This window comes from Petromyzon marinus, chromosome 39, assembly GCF_048934315.1.
Source record: "Petromyzon marinus isolate PM22_M1 ecotype Great Lakes invasive population chromosome 39, UKy_Petmar_22M1.pri1.0, whole genome shotgun sequence".
Lineage (NCBI taxonomy): Eukaryota > Metazoa > Chordata > Hyperoartia > Petromyzontiformes > Petromyzontidae > Petromyzon > Petromyzon marinus.
In genome coordinates this window covers 13,936,474-13,956,265 of record NC_133705.1, presented here as the reverse complement: position 1 = coordinate 13,956,265, position 19,792 = coordinate 13,936,474, and the positions used below count along the sequence as shown (strand labels likewise).

The following is a 19,792-nucleotide window of genomic DNA, read 5'->3' as shown; positions in this document are numbered from 1 at the left end:
GCATGGCCGGGAGTGAAATTCAGGTCACTAAGTTCACTGCAGTGGCCTACCATTGTACCACCCCTCCACCCCCAGAGTCTGCCATAGGATTGTGCCGTTTCTAGAAACCCTGCCTGCTAACGATAAATAATCTCTGCCCCATTTCTTGTTTGAGCAGGTAGGCATTTTTGACATTTGACTTAATAAATCTGACAAACGCAAACGACCTCGGAGCGACGGCGTTTGTGTTAATGCTGTACACAGAACGTCAGCAGAATGTGGATTTTCCTCCTCTTAATTGTCTCAGGCCCGAGGCTGTGCCCCTTATTAACGCGTGTGTGCGACTGCCAAGAAAAAAAAAGCACGTCTTTATGGACGGTTAGCGGAGCTTCAATGGGACTGGCAGCAGCCTACCTTGACAGCCTGCCTTGAATTACCGTCGGATGTTTGGACAAGTTGAGAGAATATATACTCGACGCAGGGTCGAGCAGGAGCATTTGGACACTGTTTAGAAGCGCAGGATGCCGCTGTTTGGCTTTCTATTTCGAACGCGGGTAGATGTAAAGGAAATTGCTTCGTTATTTCACCAGAAAGGCAGTGTGAGCACGGACGTGTTGCATGCCTGCTCTGCACATTTAACATAATCGTCATAGCATTTTAACAGATGTTTGGCAAAATCGCTGCCGAATGAAGATCTCTCTCCACAACTTTTTGTCGCGGGGCAATTGTTTCACCGGGCACTTCATCACGACGGTCAAAGCCGGTTTGGCATAGGGTGGTGCACCGGTTAAGATGTCGACTTGCTACAGATATTAACAATGGCCAGGAATTAAACTCCGGTTGCTGGGTTTATGATTGTGCAAAGCGATGTGCCACTTGCTCCATTTAAGTAAATATAAGCCGTTTGATATTATAAATCATAATGTTTTTTGAACCAGTCAAAGATTATCAACTTCTGTTTCCATATAATAAATTATCTGTTGATTATCTGAATCTCAGAAAACCTCAGGGGTGGAATGATGAATTTCTCAACTGTTAGCCTCAGTTATTAAGCTCACGATAGAAGCATCGAATCGTGTGGATCACACTCCAATTCATATATGCTGCACCTGTCGAGTTTGCACGCCACTCCAGAAGTCAAAAGTGGTACCACCATTCATGGGAATGTTAACGAGAAACAATTGTTGAATCAAATCGTGGGCCTGACTGAGCAATTAATCGAATTGCTGTGGAGGTGAATGGTTAACGCCCCCAACCATTGCAGCCTAAGCATTACATTCTTAGCTCTTTCGGTAAAGTCACGTTGAAGGGAAACAATAAAATTATAAAATATATAAAACAATAAAAATTATCACGACGTTTCGACCATTACGCAAACGGTCATCATCAGGTGTGAAAAACCAATGGCAAGAAACACCTGATGATGACCGTTTGTGTTATGGTCGAAACGTCGTGGGAAATTGTATTGTTTTATATATATTTTATTATTTTATTGTTTCCCTTCAACGTGACTTTACCGAAAGAGCTAATAATATTAATTACTGTAGTCACAAAAGCTTTAAATCAAAAGCCTAAGCATTGTCAAGTTAGGCAATGCGTGCAGCCCATATGGCAACAATGGTAGGGATACATTGTTACCAAATACTCAACTGACGTGTTCATTTGTCATCCATTAAACCTCAAGAGTTAACATTGCAGGACATTGCTTTTCTGGAATTAACACATGTTGTTTCACAATTAAAAATATTAAATAAATGTATATAACCATGACCCACTTTACAATCCATTTAGAATTTAGTTCAAAATCGTACGTTCAATATCGGGCGATTGTTTTTGTTGCTTCGTTGGAAGTTATTTTTTTTTATTTGTTTCGTAAAGGAGAAATAAAATTATTTAGTGGGAAATGAGTTTAATCACAGAAAGAGAATAACAATGTTCATTGTGTGCCTCCCTATATAATGTTTCGGTTTGCATTACATTTTAGCACATTTAATTCCTGCATTTCTCATACCTTCATAATTTTATCATCATACCCGAGCTCAATAACAAGTTACTTTCATTGAGCACATCATTTATAATGTGATGCATACTCTGGTAAAGTTACTGTGTAGGCTGACATTATCATTATTATTTTAAATCTCTCTTTTTTTTTACTGTCCGAGCTAACAAGATGTTTCCCGAGACGTGTGGATATGACAAGATAATTCACCATTCAAGTGAAATGCATAGATGGAGGTCACTCGTTGTTTAATCAGGCATAGCCAGTAACAGTGAAAACCTCACCCATTATTTTAGACATGCCACATATAATCAGCAGATATGAATAATAAGTTGATGTTATTACTTAAACAGTGTTCTGGCCAAATGTATGTCCCGACCTTGGATAAGCGAGCACATTTTTTTTATTGCAAAATAGGAAACCAAACATGCCATCATGCTTGGGTTTAGCATAAACAAAACGCGTGTTTAGATTTCCACAATACCGTTAATGATACCATTGCATTATATTATAGATAGCCATCAACGTAATTATCTTACAAAATAAATCAGAAGTGGTGCAAAAGGTTACACTGCCACTTGACTTAAATAAAAATTGGAGTGGTAATCACCTCCATTGGCACTGCTGTGAAAACAATCACACACTCCACCTTTCTGTGACAGGGACAGGTATCTCCATAAAAGAAAACCGTCGTTGAATTCTTAAATAGGAGCATTTATTTTATCTGACCAAAGATGTATGATGAGTTGACCTTCAAGCCAAATTCAACTCATGACCTTCCAACTGGAAAATAGGCACTCTATCCACCGCACGAGTATTTAAAAAAATATTAAACTATAACAAATAAAAAAATCAAATAGTTATTTCGCTCTTGAACCAACAAAGCCATTGGTGCACAAAAGGCCCTGCAAAAATTAATTTGCCCTGTTCTCTAAAAAAAAAATGTATAATACTTCAATAACCACCCTTTATAATCCAACAAATCCTTCAGGAATCCCAAACATTTTCTTCAGACATGCTTTCCACATTGGGGTCTTTGGTCAATTGAAGTAGTGAACATTAGGCAAGTGGAGGGATCCAGAGTTCTGAGTGAAAATCCACGCACATTAACAAAGCACTGAAATCTTCAGGCCACCTGGAATTGCCAAGCAATCTCCGGTCTAAGCACTGACCGGGCTCAATTCCACCGAGCTTCTGAGATCTGACAACATCATGCGCATTCAAGATGTTTTGGTACAGGCATGACCCACCAAGCCCACTTGCAAAGCACTGGATTACAACGTCGCGTCGCTACGACTGGCCCAATGAGCGATACCATTCACTACGGAGGTTTTCACAGCGGCGCTCTACATCTCTCCGACGTCCTTTCTGGTTTCACCGTTTACTGCGTGTTGTTCAGCACCATGTGCCGAAGAAGCCACAAACCACGTGGTGTAAAACAGTGATGTCGTGCCGAACAGCACGCAGCACAACTTCATCTTGCCGAGCTTCTTTCGCACCGTGCGTAGCCAATAACGCCAATTGCGGGTGCGGGAGAAGGACAACACTTCAGCAGTTTTTTTTTCTTGTTGTGGTTGTCCCACCTGATGACGATTTGCTTGTGTTGCGATCGAAACGTCGTGATCTATTATTTTTCTACCTACGTGACTTTACCGAAAGAACCAAAGAGTATGAAAAAGCAGCTTGAAAGAAATCAGTTTAAAAACGCATAGCTCCAGTGGCTTCCGGATATCGGAAGGAAGACCGTCCAAGACCCAAAACCACATTGATAAGCGATACAACAGTTGTAGAGGCCGCGGGCAACACGTGGATAGATAAAGACAGAGATATAGATATATATATGACGGGGGGGGGGGGGAACTCATTGTCGGCTTGTCTACCGAGTGGGGGGTCTTACTCGAAGGAACGAGTCGAGCGATCCGTTCTCCATGAACTCGGTGACGATCATCACGGGCCTGCTCTTGGTGACCACCCCCTCCAGGCGGATGATGTTGGGGTGGTCGAACTGGCCCATGATGCTCGCCTCGCTGAGGAAGTCTCGCCGCTGCTTCTCGGTGTAGGCGGACTTGAGGGTCTTGATGGCCACGTACATCTCCCGCTTGCCCGGCATGCGCAGCCTGCCACGACACACCTCGCCGAACTCGCCTGCCGGGGGGGGAAGACAGCGGCAATGGCTCAACAGGGTTTTTGCCTGGCATCCGGCCGCTCGTTTTAAATCTCCCCCCCCCCCCCGCCTCAACCCAGCAGCATCGAGCGACGACTTGGCATTACATCTCATCTCAATGCCCCGCTACGGCATGGCTAAGGGGACCCGCCAGTGACAGCTGTCCCTACGTGGTACAAAGTGTTTGTGAACACTGCCCTGAAAATGGGCAAAATCTGCCGAAAGGGGGCAATGCTAAAATGTATTCCCCCTTTGACTAAATTTGCGAGTCGTGTTTTAGATATATACTTGGCAAATTTGGAGCATAATACCGGCACACATGGCCTACTCTTATTATGGTAACATCAATAGGATCTCTGTGATTCACTGTGTAGCAGACCCTGCATGTATGTTTAATAGTACCAGGGCAGCTGCTGGGCTCGGACCGTGAACCTCTGCAACAGGCGGCAAATGCGCTACCGCTGGGCCGCGCCACCGCCCCAATAGCTATAGTGGTGGTGGAAGCGACAGCAGCAATAGTGGCGGCAGCAGCAGCAGCAGCAGTACCACATCAAGCGGCAGTCAATACGGCAAAGTGACATGTCTGGCCACTTGCGTCAGCGAGCAAGAGCAAACGAGCAAGTGGTGCTGTCTGCGTATGCGGGTCAAAGACAAAGCAAAGTCACAGTGTCTCACACTGCTCAAATGTACGTGTGTATGTAAAACTTCTATCGCATTGCACGTAGCCAACCGTGGATAGGCTGTTGGTTCAGTGGAGGCAATATCACAACTCCTGTTGACTTCCCAAAGAGGTAATTTTTTTTTTTTCACAAGAACTCCAGTTAACTCCTAAAAACCCGGATTTGAAGGGGGCAATCTTCACCATCACCATCGTAATTTATTATTCATACTATGCCTCCCATGCAGCACATCTTGAGCGGAGCGCTCGAACCACTATGCCGCCAATGAGCATTGTGTATCTATCTGCGCTGCACGTAAAATAGCGGGAACGCTAGGACAGCTACGCGAATGCACAGCCTCGGAGTAGGCCATTTATCTGCAATGCGCGCGCACGCTTGAAGCTCCACAAATGATGTGACCAGCCGTGGCTTACCCGAGCCGATGACTTGCTCAATCGTCACGCAGGATATATCTATCTCGCGGGCAAATTCACGGATGGCTTCATTCGGATCTTCATACGTGAAGGGATCAATGTACATCTTCATTCCTGGAGTGGCTGTACGGAGCGGACGGCAAATTAAAAGGAACTCAAAAAAAATATTTCAAGCACAGGTCATAGAAAAGAGTGCAAAGAAGGGGAAAATGCCAAAGTGTTTGATTGCAGATGTGAACAGCAAAAAATGGGAATGATTTCTGTGACAAGGTGATGGCGTGATAGGGTGGTTTTAAAATGTGGATTTAGTTTTTTTTTTCTCCAGGTTTCGCAGAGGTCAGCAAGCCAAGCTATCTTTTTGTCATTTATTCCATGCAGGCAAAGGAGATAGAGTGTATAATGGCAAGGGCTATAGTTGCGGTACGTTTGAAGCATGTCGAGGCATTGCCAAGAACAGTGCATTTTTTTTACATTTAGAACTTATAAGGTAACAACTTAAGCTCAAACCGTAACCAATTGAAGAGTCTATATATCATGAAATTCACGAAAAGAACTGCCGAGAGCCAACTGTAGTTTCAAATGCACCAAGAATGTACGTTCAAAACTTCAGGCTCTGTCAATGGCTCTTGGTAAAAGGGAAATAAATAGGGTGAAATGTCATAAGATTAGGAAAATGAAACGCCTACAGAAAACGCTGTGCACTCTAGAGCAGCCTCATACATCAACTGGGAGATGTACACAGTCACGTCTGTAACGCCTTCAGGGTTCAAGTGCCTCAGTCTCCACCCCATACAACGCATTAATGTTAAAAACAATGTCAAATATGCTGCATTAGAGTCAGCAGGGCTATGTGTTACATGAAAGTTATGCAGCATTAGGCTTCACATACTTGTTTCACATTTTTTTTATGGGTGCTCCTTATAGCAGCTGCCCCTTTGCCAGCACGTGGGAAAGGAATTAATGCACATATGTGGCCATTATGTGAACAGCTGCACATCTTGTGGAAGTTACACTTGCTATGTGAATAATACTCATTTGCATCTTTCCTTTGTCAAGGTATTATTTATTGTGAAGTCGTGATCAAAAGTGTTATTACATAAAACAAATAGCCAAACTGGAGAGTGGAGAGAAATGCATCCGCATTAATGAGTCGCATTATGTTTTGGGTCATAACAGAAGCTGAAGCATTCTTCTGTGGTTCTGGCTTCATCAGGGACATGTTTAAAGAACCTTACAATAATATATATATTCGGTGCCCAATGAATGTTAAGTAAAATAAAAACAGGAAAATAATATTCCACACACAAAAAACTCACATTTGGAAATCCATGCATTACTTGAAATGAGTGAATGGCCACTAACACTGGGACATGGTTTCAGTTATAATTAAAGTTTTGGGTACAAACCTTTAAATTCAATATACTCACAGTGGCCAGTGTGATACTGCTGCAGCTTGTCTGTGTATTCTGGATCGGGTCGTCCGTAACTGCGTTTCCTGTTCAACGAAATGAAACGTCCGTTTATCAGCCGAAAATATTAACATGTCGCGGCAGTCAAATCGTTTTTCCTTGTAATTTTTTAGCTTTGCCGAGGAGCGAATGGTCAGTGGTCTTGCCACGGACAGAATTCCATGCGCTCATCAGGGAATATTTTCGCACGGTAATTCTAACTGCTACCAAGGAGAGGGAGAGGCCGGGGAGAACTTTACATTTATGAAAATTTTACGTCTGATGCCATCCGCAAACAAAGTTATTCAGGCCCCAGCTCGAAATCCTCGGGGGGGATATCGCAACAGATGTGCGTAGTTCACATTTCCCTGTAGCCAAAACGCACCGCACCAACGTCCGTAGGGCGGGCGTTTTTGAGAGCGGCTGAACACTTAAGGGCTTTTAGCTGGGCCCACACTGTGCAGCGTGATTGACAGAGGCTGCTTTAATTCAATAAGAAATAAAGTCGTCCACAGAATTAAAACAGCTCATCATAACGCACGTGCAAGTGCACGGACAGACACGCTGCCTCGCGGATGCACTTACGTACGAATGGACAAAAGATGCACAGTGACGGCCAAAAATATGTACGTACGTATCGTACAATACAATATGCAAAGACATCACAGGTGATGCATAAGATATGTCGCTCTCCGGTGCGTTTTCGGGTTGTACGGCGTGTTGTTTGGCACAATGTCCGACAAATGTCAAACTGAACGTTCAGTTCCAGAAGAGGCTCCCAGCAACTGGAGCAAAATGTCAGATATCGCGCTGAACGATACGGGGTACAAGCCGAAGACACATTGGAGGGCTATATGACGCAACTGCAAATCCCTACGCAGTAGCACGTAAGAGGTTTGCTACGAAAGATTAAGCACCGATTTATTGTCACGTCAAGTGAGCTCAAAGCAGGTTGCTGTAGACCAATAGATACCTGCAGATGGCAACATGCATGTTTCCAGTTACGAGAGAATCTCCATTCCCATTTCTTTTTCCAATTAGGAAAGCACCGCACGGCACACAGCCCCCTCTCGCAACCCACACACGGCGCCGCAAAGCGAGCAGCACCACGTGGCGTCGATCGCTCAACGAGAGCGATTACAAGCGTCAGGCCTTCATCCCGTTGGACCGGTGAAACCACTAGGCCATCGCTGAACCCATTTGCATTAAAACCGGCCGACAATAACCCCTCGGACAAACGCCGCTCCCCTCTGCCTGCCTCCTGGAGGGGGGGAGCGCGGTAACGTCAACCCCAATCGAATCGCTGCCATTTTATTTGCACCGCCATGCAAAGGCTGTGGTCCGCACGCCGTGCGGTGCGGGGGTGCCTGACTGCGGAGGTATGGGTTGGTGTTGGGAACGTATCACTCCCCTTTGTTGTTTTTCTTTGTGCTTTTTCAACACCGGACATTCATTCGCAGCCAGACCCGGAAGCAACCTCATCAATTTGGCATTACTTCACTTGTTCGCCCTTGGGAGGATTGAAAAACAGATGTTCTTTGATGGCAAGAGTGTTTATAAATATTCTCTCGGTTTTTTTTTCTTCCCTTTTTGGCTAAACGGCAATTATTGAATGCCAAAACGTATCCCCTTTGCTCCGTGATGAAGTGAGCCATCAAATAAATATAATTCAACTGCTAAAAGTAAAATTTAGAGCATCTCTCTCCCCGCTCAAATAAGCATTGATGGAAATATCCATACACCTATCACTTGTTTGAAAATAGAGACGGGTTGGCTCAATGTTGAGCACATTTCTAGAGGCAGACACTCCAGGAATTAGTGTCTCGCTCAAAGAATGTCTATTGTTTGTGCTGCTGAAGTATTTTCCTTCAAATGCACACGTGTGACCTTACATGTAATTTTTGATCCGTCTCTGACACTGTTTACTACTCCCGGCGAGCTGCTGCCAAATGAAATGCAAACACCCGTAAGGCAGGCGGTACGGTTTATTATCATTCAATCACTGTGACTGAGCCAAGAGAATCCTCATTCTTGAGAACATGTACCATATATGTAGACAACATCCATAAAATTAAGCTGGGATTCACAACCCAAGGACCTCCAAGCTACTGGCTCAGTGCCCCGATACAGAAACTGACCCTCTTGAGCTTCCCATCCAATCACTGTAACGAACATTTCAAATGATGACACCCTTTAAACACAGAGAAGCGACGGGCGATTGTACCGAGCGAGCATCCAGACTCTGGCTAAGAAGACACGGCCGGTTGACGTAATTTGACGTGGCGAGAAAGGTTGCCTTTATTTTATGATATCACGCAGCTTGGCGAAGAGCCAGAATCCCGCCTTGTGCCAATGGAAACGTGCTCGTTGTTGGAGCAAGCTGCTTACACGATGGAAACCCACACTTAGAGAGTGAGTGACAAGTCTAATGGAAAGGGTTTGTGCATAATTAAATTACCTTTATCGTTTTCTCGGTACTCCATGGGAAACCGAACTAGATCTTTGTAGAAATGCTAAGAGGAGGTCTGCGGTATCCTTCAGAGATTTTTTTTTTTTACAATCGTGCAAAAACTTGTCGAATTCCGAATGTATTATGTTTTAGTTTACATGTCCACTATGCTGTGGAGGCGAAAGCTCAACCAATACTGGATCGAGAATGATAATTGCGCAGCAAACTTACCGTACGAGTGAACAAAGTCATGGTCCACACAGATCTTACAAGAGGGGGAAAAAAACCCAATCCTTTGCAATGTCTATTCGGCGTGTGGGTAATAAAACACTCAAAAAAATCCCACCATGTATAGAAAAATATGTGGAAGCTTATTGTTTATAGCCCGTGTCAAAAGGTCAAAGGGTTTACATTCTTTGAAGAGCAATGGGCAGCAATAATTTCCACAGTTTTTTTGCCAGTGATGCTAACTCCACATTACAAGGGCAGGTCCCGTTATCTCCACAGGCCAAATTATGACCTCGCATGGAGTTATGCTTATTTTCGAGACACCTATTAAACGCGACTCAAATACCTATGATTATCACGGTTGGCTAAATACGGTGCAAAAGAAGATCAGCATTCCTACGCAACTGTGATTAGGACGGTTGGCTACATACGGTGCGATAGAAGATCCAACATACGTGCATACAAAGACAAGGATTTTAACGCTGTTGACCAATTGCAGGGCCACACCAATGATCCCGCATTGAATGGATGAATGAGAGCGGCACGTTACCTGCAGTAGACTATGGCGATGACGACCACTGCAACAATGAACACAATGGTGGCAGCTGCAGAGCCGGCTATGAGTGGCAGCTGTTCTTTCAGCCTTTCTGGGTAGCTACCTGCAAAGGAAGACGAGCGGCGGTGAGTGGCGACGGTAGAATGCTGGTCGCGCGCAGCAACAGACAAGTGAACGCAGCGCGAGGCTTTATTGGCGAGTGGTTTTTATTTCGGCAGCGGAGAGATCACTGCGCTTCGACACACGACGACCCGAGTTCGATTTGCCGGCCAACTGTGTGTTGGGCATGAGAGTGGGAGTTCAATTCGAGCCGATCCTGGGCACCATCGTACCCTCCACGGGCTTACACTGACCTACTCGGCGAATGTCTGGACAAATAACCTCCATGATCGATATGCTCTGGGGGGAGGCCTTCCCCCATTGCTGTTATTAAAGTATTTATTTACCTAAGGAGGGCTTGATGAGTCTTGCCATAGTTTACACATTCCTAATTGGGATGTTGATCCAATCAATATTACAAAACAATATTCAGTACACAAAAGTTGGGCTTCAAGTCACCAAAATGTATCTGAGGCCAAGTGAGCAATGGGGTGTTGCTCATCTCCAATAATGGCCCAGAGACAATCGTGGAAATTAAAAATTCACATGGCAGAGGCCAGTCATAGATTTTTTTTTTATCAAGCGATGATAGTCCAGAGCCCATGCTTGTAAGTCATGTGGACACACAATTTGCCTAATTGTACGTCAAATGCTCCAATCACAGCGCCAGTGCTAGTGGGTGTACACCATTCGTAATGAAACAAACAAAATTATTTGATTTAAATATACTAGGTAACGATAAAATCCCCCCCTGCAAGAGTTCACTGGAGACCTTGTCATTTATCAAATACTATGTGGTGCCTCGAAATCCGTAGGTGACCTACCAACCCCTGATGGTCTCTGTGGTGCATCATTACAGGTGGGAGCCCACCTCCCTGAATGTTACAATGAGGACAATTATGTCACTTAAAAGGCCCTCTTTGTTGATACGGGTCACCAGAACAATGCAGCTTCAACCTGCTCGCCTGAATGAAAGCATGGTGCTTCCCTCTGTCAGCAGTGCCGTGAATGAGCCTATTGCAAAAGTTCGGTCTCTCTAGAGGCTCCAACATTGCACGCTCACAGAGTAAGAGACCGCAGGCGATGGGACCTGGGGAAACAACTTCTTCATTTAGCTAGATTGCGTATGTGTGTGCGTGCGCAGGTGTGTCTGTTGCGTTGTGGGAAACAGTGGTGTTGTGGTTAGAGTACCGTTCTATGAACCCAGCAGCCTGAGTTTGATTCATATTCACAGCTATCATCAGCGGTGATTATCTGGGCGGGCCACCCATATGTTGACTCTGCTTTAAATGAGTTCCTGATACGATGTGTCAACATCAGCACGGGGGAAACAATGTGTCATGCCAGTCTTAATATATGCTCACGTACAGGCATGTATCCCACCAGTCTGTTAAAGTGTGCATGGGTGAATATTTGCCTTTACCTCATGTGTACTGTGGGTGTGTATTTGCGTGGTGTGGCATTAAAGCAGGGTTCGTGTACTGCCCTGTGGACCGCTCGACCCACACGTTTGATTCTCGCTCACGGCTGGCATCAGTGATGACTGATATCCGAACTGGCTACAGGGGCCGCTCTTTGGTCGACTCTGAAATGATAACCTTTGTGTATGGTGAACAAACATCGCGAGTGGCCGTTATGGACCTCAACTTGATCACGCAACCCAGCCTATATTTCTCCAAAAGCCTAGGAGGCCAAATGGGCGATATTTGCATTTTTTTTGCTTACACAATTCTTTGCCTTTTTTGAAACGTGGTACACAGGTGCTCACTAAAAGCACAGCCCTTATCTATATATCCATGTGCGTGTGCAGTGCGCCTGTGCATGTTGGTTACGACATCGCCCAATCTTGGCAATGTTTTACGAGAGACAGAAAATGGGTTGTACGATGTTTTAAGTACGCGAGACGACCCACGATGTGTACGTTGAAGTACATGCACGGTGTGCGTGTACTTCAACGGTGTGCGTGCGTGCATTCGCAAGCATCCTCATCCAAGCAGCAAAAAAAAAGTGTGTTTTGCCAGGAATTGTGAATTCATGAAAAAAATACTTTAAAAGTTAACGATGTTCCAAAAAGAATGTACAATTCGGAGGTTTGTTCGTCCCTCACATCTGCTGAGATAAAACACTTCATTTAGCTCGTGTTTCCAAAGTAATGTAGCAACTAAACATTGTTATAATTGCTCTCTCTCTCTCTCTACATATGCTCACGGATAATTATTTTCAACATTTAACTCGTGTTTATGGCTTCAGTTATGCATCCTGAATGTACCGTACCTCAGCATTTGTATAGAAACACCACCGCAGCAGTAGCAAGTCTGTGGTTTAGTCTCCCAATTGTATTCAACTTCTCAGCACAATATGTTTCACAAGCCTCACTCTGCTGATGAGACTCAGAATGTCATACATGCTGCAACAAACGGCTGCCAAATAATATTGGTCTGGCAAGCCATTTGGATGATGGGGATGATAAAAATATATCTGTATTTAAATGTTCAGATACAAAATGGCGTTTTGCTTATATATTTAATTGTTGATTTTCCATGTGCATGTGTGTGTGTGTCTATGTTGGGGAGCGATAGTGTGGCAGTTAGCGTGCTGTGCTATGAACCCAGCGACACGGGTTCGATTCCCGCTCACGGCCAACACCAGTGACGATTATCCGAACCGGTCCCGAGCCTCCCCTAGGTCAACTCAGCCTCAAATGAGTACCCCCTCGTGTACCGTTCCGGCCTTCATAGGTGCTCGCTAACAGCACTTGCCCCTATAGTCTGTTAAGGCTACACGGGGGATCTTTGTCTATCTTTAACTATGTTGCTTCAAAAGGTTGTCATTGCAAGACTCGATGGGAATCATTAATTACTGGTCACTAAGTAATTAGCTGCTCACCGAGTGACCAGTGAACTGATGCTACGGATGCAGAGGAATCAGGGGCTGCTGGGACAGTTGTACGAGCGCCTTTGGAATTCAACAAAAGTAGAATGTCGAGCACTCCACTGTGACTATGGCTGCGAAGGTTCTGACAGTGTTAAGACTGCGGAGCATGTGGAATTTAACATCAACTCGGAGAAGATAACCTTTGCGATGGCAAGCAAAAAGTAAACATCTGTTCGTTTTTCTCTGTCCAAGTATTTATGTGTTTATACACACACACACACATCTTACTTGCAACAAAAAAGAGAGACATATTGAGCTCAAAGAACTCCAGCCTTGGTCAAATAAATAAAAGCAACCGGACTAATCTGTGTCTGCATCAACAACACATGGAGTGCGCTCTCTCTCTCTGTGTTGTTTTAATCGTGATGAATGTTGTCATTGTCTGCATGTGGCCATACCACACACTGGGCATTGCTGTAAGAGCCTCGAAACGGACACAACTGCATGGGGCGGTGATTATCAGAGTGCGGTGGCCCTCGATTTTTCTCGATGAGGCCGGCTGGGTTGCGATCCAAATGCAGGTTGATTTGCGCAATGACAAGTGACGTTCAGGCCGTGTGTTTCGAACGCTAATGAATACTCTTTGGTTCTTACGGTAAGAAATACATTATTTTAATTTATTTCTAACCACGTGACTTTACCGAAAGAACCAAAGAGTATGGATTCCTGCAGTCACGAAAGCCTCAAATCACGTTAGTGGATGTTTTACTCGTGATAGTTAATCAAAACAAAGAGGTAAACTTTCCTGATTAAACTACCCTAGCCCTAACATCTAAATGACCCCCAACTAAAACCTGATAGCTGCTGAGTTTTTTTTTGTTCCGGCAATATGAATAATTTTGTATTCCTGGTATTTAGAGAGAGAAGTGAGTGCGTTTTGTCACGAGGGATGTGGGGGAGCTGGGTGGTCCAAGGAAGTTTTGGGAACACGGACTTGGAGTATGTGTATAACATTAGCTGGCATGAGCTCACATATATTGTTTGTATTATTGTTGCTTATGTGTATTATCAACTCCACGCTGATCAACTCTGGTATTCCCTGTGATTGTCTCTTCCGCCCCCCCGCCCCCCCCACGAGTACTCATAAGCTTGCTCAATTCAAGAAATTGTTAAACTCTTATCTACCTACAACTATGGGAATGTTATTTGTTGCTGGCCGCTGGATACTTTTGAGCATATTGTGCCTGTGCTCAGAAATTGCGAAAAAAAATACATTTGAATCCGAAATTGTACCTGTTGTACGTGTTCATTTCCTACTGCCATGCATAAGGTGTCATTACCAAGCAGCAGACAAGGTTGATTTAACGGCAATTCAAATAGATGTTCAAAGAGTCCTCTTGCTCAAACTATCGTGGGATGCTATTAATAAACATCCATTGCTGGGCGCAAGCGAGTGAGGAACGGTTCAAAATTCAATGGGTGCGGGGACATTTGTTGACGCAAGTCGGACGGACTTGTTGACTATCCCACATCGGTTGTAATCTCCTGAACGCTTTAGACAAACGTTGAACTTTATTTCAAGCCTACCGTCTATCGGTCAACTCAGACAGAGATGACAAACGCGAATGACTCAGGCAGGCTTATGAGCAAGGCTCCCCACAATGCCCGCCAAGAGCATTATGACTCAACTCCTAGCCCGTGCACTTACCCGACCCCTCGCGCATTCCATGCATTAGGCCGTTTAGGACAGAGCTTCTTGGAAGACGCCGCAATAAGTGGCCCTCAAGAGTTTGCTTACCGACCTCGCCGATACCTGACCCAAACATTGCCCTGGACTGCTTCGGATCAGGTTACTGAAGTGCAGGAATCTGGACGAATGCTCTTACGTCCGAAACATTTTTTTTTTTTAAATGCAGGATGCAGTGTGCTGGATTCGTGTCCTCGCACTTCATATGACCTCTGGTTAGCAACACTGTCCCTGCGTTTATTGAAAGGCAATATAACTAACAACCACGTTGGACATTGGTATCTTCAATTGGGATATGCCGATGTTATGTTTTCCGTGAACAAATGCATTGTTTTCAGCTCATATATAAGGGAGGCCCAAGAATGAAACAAAAAAATCTAAGTTAACGAGTCGAAGGTACTAAATCAGGAACCAGTCTATCTACAAGGAAAACCACAGTTGAGTTCATAAAGCGGTGCTTGCTTTACTGATTTTTAAATGGGATGGGCTGGTAAAATATAGTATAATGGGAGGTCACTTTTCCAACTTGCACATTTACTACATGCAATGGTAAGAGATCTGTAATGTTGTCACTGGAAGATTGAGAATGATTGTAAACCGGTAACCAATTAGTCACGTGACTTTCAATTTCACTTCGCGTTTGTGTAGTTTTGCAACGGTATTCATCGTAAATGCAGAAGTCAACGCTTTATTCGGATTTTGCATTACTTAAGAAATGGAATGTTGGTGTTTTAATACGCGTGCTCTATCGTCTGCAAATATGACCAAGCAAATTATCCTTCCAGCAAATCCTTGCAATAATATATTGATGAAAAATTGGCCCAGTTTTGTGCAAGCTAAGAGCCAATGGAATAATGTTAAAAGGGAAAAAAAACAAAAACCGAACTGCTGAACAGAAGGGATCTTTGTTGCATTTCTCAAACCAAAGGAACAGAGGCCACTGCATTGCTGCGGAAATAAATGTATCAAAAGAATGTTCCACTCCTGTGAATTCCTTTAAGAGTCCCATAACATACTTTCAGTGCATTGTAATTGGAATGTTGCGCTCATATAATTTGTGACACTAGCAATTGCCCGTATAATTGGCTACAACACAATGAAGGCCTGGAAGCACTGTGCGGAGTCCTTTATAGTGATTTGCCGTAAAAAGCAAGTTTCATTCTCGAATGTTTTCCGCGTTTGCAATTAAAGTAAAAGCTCAATAAAAAAAAAAATAACTATCATTAAAAAATGAAGCGCAGCTCTTATGAAATGCATTTCAAAAGTGTGATTTCAGTTCATGCTGGCAAAGTTAAAGTCTGCAGAATATGCTAAGAGCGCTTAATGGGATCGATGCAGGCATTGACACTGAAAATGTAATTAGGAGTACACTCTTTCCTTCACCACGCAGGGACCTGCCGATCGATTTACTGCGGTGTACGCTTTGATACTGCCGGCAGGACGGAGGTGGATGATGTGAGAAGTTAACCCGCCGTTTCAACTGCTACACTGGGAGACTGAACCGGCGACATCTGAACTGCAAGTCCAGTGTGCCAGCCATTGCACCACGGCAGGCGGAATCCTAAATGGACTAAATAAATTCCGTGAAGTAAAAAGTCGGATGATTTTCGCAGGATACATGATTTGGATCGTACACAATAACGTAGTATGTACATTATTTTCTTCTTTAAAAGTGCCATAGCATTAACATATGACTAATCCTAGGTGTGCAAGTGTTTATTTATACGGATGGTACCGGATATTTTGATAACGCGATGCAAAATGTATATGGGTACACATTCTACCATGAAATTTTGGCAATGTAGTCACAGCCACTCGTAGATCTTCGCATGATATTGATAGATGTGAAATTAGCACGGGATATCCCTTTCAGTTTCTCGTTCAAGTCATTCTGTAGCATCCTTAGCACGTTTAGATACAAGAACGGGCATTGATTTAACTCAACACAAATCCTCTAAACTTCTAAACAATGCAACAGTCTCCACACTATGAAAGCACATCGCTTAATTATGCACTCCAGTAAATAGACACAAATTAGTAGGGGGGTGGAGGGGGGGGGAGAAAAACTGCTGTCCATCATGTGACACTGCTCGTGGATAATTGCACACTTCCAACTTGTCGTCCCATTCCAGCCGATGACCGAGGGATTTTGATAACGAGCAGCACATAGACCGGTACAGGAAAGGGCAGGAGAAGGTGTTAAATGCGCCATGTGAGTAAGCACCCGCACTTCCGATGAGCACGGTTGGCTACGTACGGCGCGGAAGAAGCTCAATGTACATAGAGAGCTGACGAGGCTGACACTTACCCTCTTCCAAGGTCTGGAAGTACATCTTCCCGCTGTAGCGGCCAAAGCCAGAGACCGTTCGGGCGCGGACTTGGAACACGTAGATGGTGCCAGGCTGCAGTCCGTCCACGCGTGCCGTGTTGGTCTGACTCCTCATGAACGAGGCATTGCGCTCATCCTGGCTCTGTCCCGAGGGTGATAACAAGTGCGGGGGCGTTAGTCGACAGCTCGAGGGGCGTCAGTCAACAGCAAGACAAATTTCTGCCGACTTATTTGTATCATCATCATCATCATCGCATTCCTTTTTATCCAAATCATCAAGCCGCAAAGACTAATCGTGGGAAGCACCCATCAAAAGAAAATAATTGCACAGGCCGGGGGGGGGGGGGAAATAAATAAAAGTAAGTTTCGAACAACAATAAGAAATGAGTGAAACGTGCATGGACTTTGTGCATCGTGCAAAAAAAGTCCACCAGCAGTGTCAGAACATGAGCACTTTCTTCAGGAACGTGAGCACTTTCTTCAGGAACGTGAGCACTTTCTTCAGGAACGTGAGCACTTTCTTCAGGAACGTGAGCACTTTCTTCAGGAACGTGAGCACTTTCTTCAGGAACGTGAGCACTTTCTTCAGGAACGCGAGCACTTTCTTCAGGAACGTGAGCACTTTCTTCAGGAACGTGAGCACTTTCTTCAGGAACGTGAGCACTTTCTTCAGGAACGTGAGCACTTTCTTCAGGAACTTGAGCACTTTCTTCAGGAACGTGAGCACTTTCTTCAGGAACGTGAGCACTTTCTTCAGGAACGTGAGCACTTTCTTCAGGAACGTGAGCACTTTCTTCAGGAACGTGAGCACTTTCTTCAGGAACGTGAGCACTTTCTTCAGGAACTTGAGCACTTTCTTCAGGAACGTGAGCACTTTCTTCAGGAACGTGAGCACTTTCTTCAGGAACGTGAGCACTTTCTTCAGGAACGTGAGCACTTTCTTCAGGAACGTGAGCACTTTCTTCAGGAACGTGAGCACTTTCTTCAGGAACGTGAGCACTTTCTTCAGGAACGTGAGCACTTTCTTCAGGAACGTGAGCACTTTCTTCAGGAACGTGAGCACTTTCTTCAGGAACGTGAGCACTTTCTTCAGGAACTGCTGCGGTACGACTGTGGCTGTGCCGTGGAGCTCTCCGCTGCGTTCTCTACAACTAATGGCACGAGCCGGCTCCTGAAGAACCAGCTTGCGGTTGGGCCTATGGAGCTCAACCGCTGAGATTTAGATTAGGAACTTCCACCCCTTAGATGAACGTCATCCCGTTGCTCATTTGAGCAGGGAGACACTACGATTTTGACGCGATGAGTGAATCATGATGGTAAGATTGATAATGGAAAGCATCTTAAGATGTAAATGTGTTATTCGATGCTATATCTACATCAAAAGCAATCGTATTGTTTAACAATTTTTAATGTAAATAAATATATATCTTTACCTTTTCGTAGTAGCGTAATTCGTAGTCAAGAATGATTCCATTTGGCTGCTCAGGTTGTGGCCAGGACAGTGTAATACTGGTCACACTTGAAGTCACCTGGTGGATTATGGGAACTGAAGAGGGAGCTGAAAATACACGCGCACAGACACACATGCACCATCAGTGGGCTGTCTACGAAGAAAATCCGATAGCACTTCCTACGCAATTTGACACAGATGCTGAACAATGCAACGGAAGAGTGAAAGAGAAAGGATTATATATTTCCAACATTATTGCATTCAAACTAATCTCTCTCCGGCGTTCGTGACCTATGTTTCCCGCGCAAATGTTTGCATTTTTTTTCTTGACCAATAAAAACAAACTAATCTCTCTTCCCACCTTCCTCACCCATCTCTTCACTCCACCACCCTCTAAAGCCCCCCCCTCCTCCTCCAACGCTTACTCTCAATGGGATTCTAATGATGAACAAAATCGACCAACGCATTAATGCTCTGCACCGGCCTGATGTGTAGTCGTGCCTGCTAAATGGAATTCGCGTAAGCAAGCCAACTTGGTCTGCGAGCCCAAAAAAATAACTCCCCGACTCTTCTCATCAATTGATCATTCAATTCCAATCACCTCCGCAGCCCCCGGGTGTTTATTTATGTATTTACTTTGCTGCTATGCAGCGAGGTGGCAAAAGGCGATCGTGCGCAGAAGAGAAGCGTGATCAATGCAAAACGAACGTTTTTGTCCACATTCTTAAGAACCGCACAGTGCAGGCAAAGCAAAAACAAAACCACGACAGCTCTTTATAGAATTATCACGCTATTAAGTAGGTTTATGGAATTCACTTAGGTTCACATTAAAAAAAAAATCCATTTACAGGCAGATTGTGATTTTTATTTCGTACAATGCTACGCGTTATTATGAACGCACAATTAAAATCGCTGTCCATTAGAATTGTGTGCTACTCTATATGGAAAACGAGTGAAAATTAAAAGCAATACTAGAACGTAAACATCTGTGACCTCGTTTCCAAGTAACATTCACGCGTTCTAAAAATCATTCCCACTACTAACGTCCTCAAATTGTATCACATTACGAAAGACGTTTAACACCTGCACTTTTTATTATTTGTCTTGGAAAATAACCACTGCGTGTTTTATTTTAAAGTTCGGCTTTAAAAAATAACGACGTACGAACACAAACCAACAAACACTAAACGCCTACAGCCAGCAAAATAATCGCAGCGGCTTAACGTGCAGCCACCTTTTTTGTTTGCATACCCCCCCCCCAACCCATCTCTAATTGTATTTGCCGCACTACGTTTCAAAACTAACTCGTCTCATCCCCAGCCAAGCTGAAAGGGAGGCATCTTTAGTCATGCCAAGCACATACTGAGCCCTAAGCCA

General features: G+C 44.3%; 1 protein-coding gene across 6 annotated transcripts in view; it reads right to left on the bottom strand.

Moving 5' to 3' along the window:
* LOC116950464 (ephrin type-B receptor 2-like) overlaps nt 1–19,792 on the bottom strand; it is a 140,735-nt gene that overhangs the window by 34,074 nt on the left and 86,869 nt on the right. For 3 of the 6 annotated variants that reach the window (XM_076072932.1, XM_076072934.1, XM_032968237.2), the window contains 6 exons: nt 18,399–18,523; nt 16,945–17,107; nt 9,911–10,019; nt 6,642–6,730; nt 5,236–5,358; nt 3,876–4,123 (listed from right to left, as the gene is read on the bottom strand). In XM_076072932.1, coding sequence (XP_075929047.1) covers nt 3,876–4,123; nt 5,236–5,358; nt 6,642–6,730; nt 9,911–10,019; nt 16,945–17,107; nt 18,399–18,523 — 857 coding nt within the window. The remainder of the gene's footprint in view (nt 1–3,875; nt 4,124–5,235; nt 5,359–6,641; nt 6,731–9,910; nt 10,020–16,944; nt 17,108–18,398; nt 18,524–19,792) is intronic. The other 3 variants (XM_076072933.1, XM_032968238.2, XM_032968241.2) reach the window with 1 other exon arrangement.